The sequence below is a fragment of the Pseudopodoces humilis genome, chromosome 16, assembly GCF_049639895.1.
Source record: "Pseudopodoces humilis isolate 2021_Gansu_Grassland_sample_001 chromosome 16, ASM4963989v1, whole genome shotgun sequence".
NCBI lineage: Eukaryota > Metazoa > Chordata > Aves > Passeriformes > Paridae > Pseudopodoces > Pseudopodoces humilis.
In genome coordinates this window covers 2,982,257-2,990,704 of record NC_142215.1, presented here as the reverse complement: position 1 = coordinate 2,990,704, position 8,448 = coordinate 2,982,257, and the positions used below count along the sequence as shown (strand labels likewise).

The 8,448-nt window shown below is 48.1% G+C and overlaps 1 protein-coding gene across 1 annotated transcript in view; it reads left to right on the top strand.

The window, feature by feature from the left end:
* Positions 1-498: 498 nt before the first annotated feature.
* Positions 499-8,448, top strand: part of ALDH1A3 (aldehyde dehydrogenase 1 family member A3) — a 34,068-nt gene continuing 26,118 nt past the window's right edge. The window contains exons 1-2 of the mRNA XM_005521621.3: positions 499-617; positions 3,941-4,045. Coding sequence (XP_005521678.1) covers positions 519-617; positions 3,941-4,045 — 204 coding nt within the window. The 5' untranslated portion in view covers positions 499-518. The remainder of the gene's footprint in view (positions 618-3,940; positions 4,046-8,448) is intronic.

The following is an 8,448-nucleotide window of genomic DNA, read 5'->3' as shown; positions in this document are numbered from 1 at the left end:
GCTCTGAGGGAGCCCTGCAGGATTGCGGGGAACAGCACGGGGAGCCCTGAGGGAGCAATGTCCGAACCCTTTAGGGAGCCCTGAGGGACTCCGTGGAAAGCCTGAAGGGAACCGTTTATGGCCTGAGGCGAATCCTGAGTAGAATCTCTTGCAACCCCGTGGAGAGCTCTTTGGAAGCCCTTTGGGATCCTGAGGGGAATCCTTTCGGATCCTGCGAGTCGCCCTTCGGGAGCCCTTTGTGACCCCTGTAGGGACAGCGGGGCCGGAGCGCTGTGGGGGCCCCGAGGCGGCGCGCGGGCGCCCCCCCCGCCCCTGCGGCGCGCGCGGAGCCTCGGCGGGGCGGTGCCGCCCGTCACCTGCGGCCGCGCGAGGGGCCGGGGCGGGGCGCGGGGGGCGGGGCCGGCGCGCGAGGCGGGGGGCAGCGGCCAATGGGGGCGGGCGGGCGGCGCGCGCGGCGCTCTTAAGGCGGCGCGGGCGCTGTCAGCGGGCAGAAGGCGCGCGGGCTCGACGGCGGGGCGATGGCCGCCCTCAACGGTGCCGTGGAGAACGGGCAGCCCGACAAGAAAGTGCCCCAGCTGCCGCGGCCCCTGCGCAGCCTGGAGGTGAAGTACACCAAGGTGAGCCCGCCAGGCGTGGGGCGGTGGGTGGGCTTCGCCGTGGTGTCGCCGATGCTCCGTGGAGTCAGGGTGGCGGTGAGGTGTTATATTTTTAATACAAAATTTCCACCCTCAGTGTTGTTTTTCTTAGCTTCATTTATTCCTTCTTCTGTCTGAGATAGCAGGTTTATGGGGGTTTGAGGTTGAGCAAGCAGACGACAGTGGTGTTTCTAACAGAGCAACACTTGCCTCAATCGCTGTTGCCAGAAATCTACCTTTTTCTTTTTAATAAAATAACTCCACCAAAACTGTTGCTTTCTCCAGACGCCTGGGCTCCTCTCCCTGACTGTGGCGCCTGACACCATCTTCCCCTCCCAACCTACCCGTGAACGCCTCCAGCTCCTTGCTGGCGCTCAGCAAAATCCGATTTGGATGGGGTGAGCCTGGGCAGGGCGAGAAGAGCTTTATCCCTCAGGAAGCCTTTGCTGGGGTTGTGTTCAAGCGTCCTTGACCCACAGCTCCCCTGTGGGAAGGTGGCTCCGTGCCAGTGGTGGGTTTGGGTAGTGGCGAGCACAGGGCTGGTGTCCGGCAGGACTGGGCCTTGTGGAAAGGCTCTGCCGTGAGACTGGAGCCGTCCTGCAGCTCCACAAGAGGAGCAGTGCTCGTGTCGGTGACTCTTCATCCCAACTCCATGGCCTCCCCACGGGATGTGCAGTTAGGCTCTGAACCCACCCAAACCCTCACTTCCCTGCTCTCCATTGAGTTTATCTTTTAATAGTTGCTCCTGACCTTTTGGTATAAATGAAAAGCTCCTGAGCTTGATATCTCTGTCCCTCAGAGGTGGGGCTGGCTTGGAGCTGAGCAGGGCTGCAGAAATCCCTGCTCCCAGTGCAGCTGTAGCTCTGCGATTGCAGAGTCGCTTTTTGTTCCATAACAGCTTGATCCACTGCCTTGCGCGGTGGGGAAAGTGTCCTGGCTGGTTATGCTGCTGAGGACCCTTGGCTGCCATAATTTCAACTTTGTCCCTGGACTACAAGAGCTGGAGGGGCTGAATGAGTGTGTTGCTGTTGCATTTTTGTGTTAAGTATTAGGAAAAAACAAAATTTGAAGCTCATTCCCTTGAAGCGAGAAGGAGTGAACAACGATAGTTTATCCAGCAAGGTGTTGATTTGAATTAGGCATCCAAAGTATTGAAACAGATTAGCAATTAGGAGTAATCACTGGACTAGATTAATTTTTAACATCCAAAATTTATCTACTCTTTGTCAGATAAACTTGTCATTTAGCAGCAAATTGGATCTGCAGCTGCTGATTGCGGAATGGCGTAATGCTGCACAAACAGCTCTTTCCTGCGTCCAAAATGGACACGGCCATTTGAGTTCTTCTTAAACATCCAAATGTTCTGGTTTTTGTTATTTTTATTGTTGTGAACACTTTTAAACACTCCTTAGGGATCTTATCCTGCAGCCGTGTACGTTTTAAAACACGCAGTTTGTGCTCCACAGTTTTGCCAGAGACTGTAAGCGCTAAGAGTCAAGGTAGTATCTTTAAAATGGAAACCAACATAAATTAAAAGTGTGGGTTTGATGTTTGATCTGATGCTCCCGGTGCATTTGAGAAAATAATGAACAGCAGTCAATTTTCATAAAGCAGTGAGGAGTTTTGTGCAAGCTCTGAGTTTCACCAGATGTTTACAGCTGACAGCATGCTTCCCTGTGCCTAGAGGAGGTTTTTATTTTTGGTTCTACCAGTTATGGGGCTGGGGGAGAGGCAAAGTTTTTCAACAAAGATCTTACTTATTGAGCAGCTTAGTGCTTGTCATGGGTGTGTGATGGAAGTGATCTGTCCACAATTCTTTGTCTCAAATTTTGGCTATGAAGTATGAACTGCTGATACACTGTTTGATATGATTTCAACTCCTGGCACCAAGGACTCATGATTCCCAGAATGTTGCCAGTGTATATGTTACATTTAAAACAGCCTGATCCTGTCACTCTTGTGTTTTATTACTTGGTAGGAACATCACTTTCCCACAGAATTAGTGTTGAATGCAAAGGAAAAATCAGTATCCCTCCCCAATGCTTAGTTTGTGAGTATATACCTGATACTGCAATTTTATGGTTCCTGTCAGATTTCTCACATTTATAATACAACTTTTCTTCATTTGGGAAATGAAGAAAAACAGAAGTTAAAATGTGTAAATGTTAAGATGTAGCACTTGGATAACAGAGGTAGTTTGCGAGCACTGGTGTGCTAAACTGCAGTTAATATTTCTAACATTGTATCTTTTCTTGTGACTTCCCTTGGCAACATTTTTTGTGAAATTTTTTTTTTCTCAGCCTGTATGAAACAGGTGGGTCCAGCAGTGCAGCTTCTACCCCAATTACTCTTTCGATGCTTTATGCAGAAATAGTAAGAAAAAGTCCTTTCAGGAAAGAAAACTATGACCCAAAGCAGTGGGAATTCCAAGTGTAAGAGATGCAACATTCATCTCCTGGTGGTGTGTAGAGACTCATAAATAAGATTGCAAATGTGGATGGCTTCCAAATAAAAGTACTAGCTTACAGCCACTAGCAGGCTACTAATAAAGATTACTTCATCTAATCTTATTTCAAGTATATTTATAAAATATAACACTGCCAAGTCAGATCACAGTGTGGATAAGATGCATGTTGAATCGATTAATTGTATATAGGTATTCATGTTCTGTTTATAGTGAGTAACAGCACTCCAGTATTTAATGCATTTTCAGTTACGCAATGCTGGGACTGTTTGTTCTTGCTCTGGAAATGCAATATTTTGAAACACTTAAATCTTGTCACAGATGACTCCAAGTGATGTGGGAGGCTTGATCTGGCCTGTGACAAGGCATGGTGAGGTATAACCGAGCCAGAACCCGCCTCCAGCGGACACTGCTGGAGAGGGGAGCAAGCTGTGGCGGTAGCCCAGGGCAGGGCACAAACAGCCAAGTAATAATTGTACAGCAACATGTAACAAGGGGCTCCTTCTGCCTCAACCATACAAGTTTCTCTTGGTGTCTGCTTGCTGTTCCCATGGAGATGTATTTCAAAAACTGCCCATTTCTCACTGCCAAATCCCAGTGTTGTTCTGTGTGGGACCCTTGCTCTGCCTTGCTCTGGCTCAAAACTAGCCCGGTGCACAAAGTTTGTAGAAATAATTCTGTATTGCCAGCAGTGTCCCTGGGAGAGAGACTGAGTGCATTTGACTCTGCCATGGGTGGAAGTTGAAGAGCATCTGGACCCTTGAGGAACACTTGTGGGTTTTTTTGTCTGTATCAGTTTTTCTTTCTCCTGCCCATCCCACTCCCCTTGCTCTCTTTTCAGATATTTATTAACAATGAATGGCACGAGTCTACAAGTGGAAAGAAGTTCCCCACCTACAACCCTTCAACGCTGGAGAAAATTTGTGACATTGAGGAAGGAGATAAGGTAAGTGTTATTGGACAAACTGTGCAAAAGACATTGCCTAGGGGATTTTTTCGTAGGGAAGCACACAGAGGAAAATCTGGCTTTTAACAACAACATCCATCTGGCCAGCCTGAACTGGAGGTCTGGGACACTGGATGTGCTGCCCAAGAATTACATGGGTTGGGAGGCATCAATCCTGTCCAGAGGCACTTTCCCTGATAGGAACTGGCTGCTGAACACTGTCAGAGGAATGAGATTGAGCATCATTCTTGTGCCATAGACTGGAAGGAAGTAGCCAGCCTGAGGAAATAGCAATGATGCTGTGTGCACACCCCTGACAGGATTTGGGCCCTGTGTTGGGGGTGGTTTATACTCCAGCTGCAGGGCAGCCTGTTGAAGACAATGAACTGAAACTCGCCCTTTTTTAAACACAACCTGAGTACTTGGGGGAATTTAAGCTCAGGCATGTGAATACTGACCACTTGCTGCTGGAGATGGGGTGCTACTTTTCTAGCTGGTATTGTGGGTTCCGGTCTCCTGCACAGATGGGGCAGCTCTCACTAAAACCAAAGTAGTATCTTAAGAGTCTTGGTAGTCCCTGGCTGGCCCTGGTGTGCTATAGAGTAACATGAGATGTAGCTGCTTGGGTTTGGTAACAGTCTGAGGTGAAGAATAATCCCATGTGACACTTTTTTTGTCCAAAGCAGCTCATCATGTAGTATGGGCCAACTGGTCTGACCTATGGAAAAGAGCTGGGCCAACATCTGGCTTTGTGCAGGAAGTCATGAGAAGGTGATTCACAGCTGCTGTGCCGTGCCAGGGCTTTGGTAGCTCATTGCTGTGGGCAGTAAGTGATGGGCAGTGTGGCCATTTCTGCCTGCACTGAAATCTTTTTCTTGGTATTCAAGCTTGTCCAGTGCATGTGAGGCAGCCTCCAAGACTTATTGCCACTGGGGATCTGTGCATCCATGGGGCAATTACACATCGAGGCAGAGCCAAACATTATGTGTAATTTCTTTATCCTGACTGGGTAGGACACAACTGTGTTTAATTGCAGTGGCATGTAAACAGTGGAATTGAAGCTGACTCTGATGCAACTGTATTTTGATAGGCAGAAACCATGACGTTGTTATTGTTCCCTGAGCTAAGTGTCTCCTCAAGCAGCTACAGAATATTACATGAGCAGTTTGTGCCTGCTTCTGAGTGTTGGCTACAGAAAATTGTTATACACAACTAACAGGCTGGTTTTGCCTACTTGAGATTTGTCCCTGTCAGCTTCTAGCTTGCAGGAGGTCACTGTAAACTTTTCCAGTCAGTGGAGCTCTCTCCCCATGAATACTCTCTATAGGTGACTAATTTCTTAGTAGAAATTGCAGCCAAAATGTAAGCTAGCTGTGCTTTGGATGCTGAAAGCCTCTTCTCTACATTATACCTTTTAAAACATTATTTTGCTCTAACTAGGTTTTTCCATGAAACTGAGTGGGGATTAGACCTGGATCTGGATTAATTAAAAAGAGTCATGGGTGACAACCATCCCCAGCTAGCTGTTTGCCTCTTGGTGACACTTGACTATGTCCTACTCTCTTCTGGCAAACTAAGGTCCCTGAGGCTTCCTTTGCTGTGGTTCATCCCCTTCTGGGGCTGTAACTCCAGTCTGCTGGGGTCACCCCAGGAAGCTGCGAGTTATGTTTGGTGTCCCCATGTGCCTCTGTACTTGCTGTGCTGTCCAGTGCCACTGCAGGGGTGGTGGTTCCTGCTACTGGCTCTGGCTTCAGCTGTGCTCTGCCGATGTTTGGCTATGCCTTCATTGCAGGCTGGGAGCAGAGCTCCCCTTCCTAAGCCCTGAACAGAAACCCGCCCCTCCCTGGCCATGCAGAGTGTTTTGCTTAGGCTGCACGTGAGGGGTGGAAATTTGGCAGCCGATATCTCAGTGATGACAGTTTAGTCTGGTGTTGAAACTTGACCAATGCTTAAGCCTAGAAGCAAGGGTTTTGTTATCTGTTCTTTAGTTATAGAATTGTCCTTGATGGGACAGTTGAGGGATAAAGAAAAGTCTGTGTGGAAAAAGAAGCTCTGAAAATAAAATGGTGGATGTTTCCACTGCATGCTGGATACCTCACAAATAAAAGCTTAATGTCCAACTGTTTGCCAGGTTGATAATGGAAAAGGAGATACTCTGGTGCTGTCCCTAACACTTGGAGACAGGCTTTTTTCTTTCTAGCAGCTTGCTGACATCCATCAAGGGCAGGAGAAAAGTGCTCCTTCCTCAAAGGAGTGCCCAGCTCAGTTGCCACAGAGCATGGGCAGCAGCTCCACAGCTGTGGCTGTCACGTCTCTGTCATGATCACATCTAAACAGTTCACTCTTGTGTGGATCTTTGAAGAGTTGTGAGAGGGATTTCTTCACAGTCAACCTGTCCCCTTCAGATTATAAGTGGCAGACTGAGGTAAGACCACAGCAGACTTGCAACGCCCTCAGTAATGATTTTGGACGTTTCAGGCTGTTAGGATGCTGTTTGTAGGTGTTTTGAATTCAAGTCTGGAACTTAAAGCAATTCCATGTGTGGACTTCGCAGGGGAGCAGATCAGGGAACCTCTTCTAACTGAAAAACTTGTGCCCTATGTCAGAAGAGTTCCTTTCCAAAGATGTGCATAGGGGAGGCTTTTTGAAGAAGTCAGTAGGTGAATTGAAGGAAGAGGGTCTCCAGTGGGTGTGCTCCATTCCTGGCACATCACCTCACTGGAGCACTCTGGGGCACCCTGAGACTGAAGAAGAGCAAGGCATTTTTGCAGGTGTTTTCCCCACTCACAGAGCCAGTGGGGTGATTGTTTTCACTGTGCTCTGCAGCCTGCTGCTGGGACAGGAGAGAGGAAAAGAGGATGGGAAAGAAAAAAGGAGCAGCAATGAGCCAGACTTGAGGTAGAGGAGGAAGATGGACAAGGCAACTTAGAACAAAGAACAGTGTTCAGTTTGTTCAGGGGGGAAGGTATGTGATTGTGTAACTGGGGGTTGTATCATAACTCAAACATCCCAGGTGGATATCAAGGTTTGCAGGCATTTCTCAACACTGTAAAGACTTTGCAATCTTAATATTCTTAGTGGAGCTTTTTATGTAATGCTCAGTAAATCTGTTATAGGTCCAAGTGGAGCACCAGGATGCATGGATCTCCACCTCCTGTGGTTTTGTGCACCACAGGGTGTTCCTGGCACCTTGACAGTTCAGAGTCACTTTGTCACGCCTTGTGCCTACCTATTGCAACATGCCTGCAATGAACATGCCATTCAGACTCCCCTAATGCCTAGTCATAACAGGATGGATTAAGAATGGCATTTCAGCCTTCCTGAAGAATTTCCTTGTTTTTGCTGGTCTCTCAGTCCTATTGAAGCTGTGCAGAAAGGCTCTCAGGATATCACTTGGTTGTGCTACCCCGAGGGTGTTTAGGGAAAGCCTGTTTGCCTGTGTGACAGTGACTGCAGGCTCTGAGCCACTATTTGTACCCAGAATGTCTGAGAAAGATGGTTGTCTTTACTTTTGTCTCTACAGGAGAGCCTGTTGCAGCAGGCTTCCATTTGCAGGACTCCCAGATGCTCCCATTTTTAGAGACTGGGGATGCACTGAAGTCCTCTGCCCATGCAGTCATCTCACTCTTGTTCTGAGTGCCAGGGTGGAGCGAAGACCCTCACTACCAAGGGCATTGTGCCACTGCAGACCCAGTTCCCTGCACATCAGTGCTCCCAGCCTGGCTGCAGAACTAATTAACTGCTGCTAAGGAAATACTTGTTCAAACCTGGCACACTTATGTTCCTTTTCCTGCTCTGTCACATTAAATATTGCCTTTTTTCAGCTTAAGTCTTCATTCCAGCAGGCAGGATGAGGGATACAGAAGAGGCTGGTGGTGCCTTCTGGCTTTTGTGATGTGCCAGGCTGAATCCAGATCGACTCCAGCAGAGTTGAGCCATTGAAAGGCCTGTTGTGCCCATGGGTGATGGGCCCCAGGCAGGACCTGCCTGTGTGTGCTCAGTGGCTCTGGACACCTCTGCATCACCAGCATCCTGTGCTATGAGCCATACTGTGACAGCACAAGTTTCCTCCAATGGCTTCACATCAGTGCTCTTCCAAAAGGATGGATTTCTTTTCCTGACAGAATAGGTCAGACTGTTTCAAAGCTGTGTGGTTTCTTTGTAAAGAAATGGAGCCAAATTTAATGTAAGGTACCATTGTATTGGGTGATAACTTGCAGGTTTGACCATGAACTTTTTAAGAACACAGTGTGTCTCCCTACATTTTTTTCTTGAGCACCACACATCACCCCCATGAGGAGGGTGTGGCCAGATCTTGTTGGATCAGTACAGAGGCTTATTTCCACACTGTAGCCAGTCAAGACTTGAGAAAAGGTATCAATGAGAGCAACTGGTGAAATGCT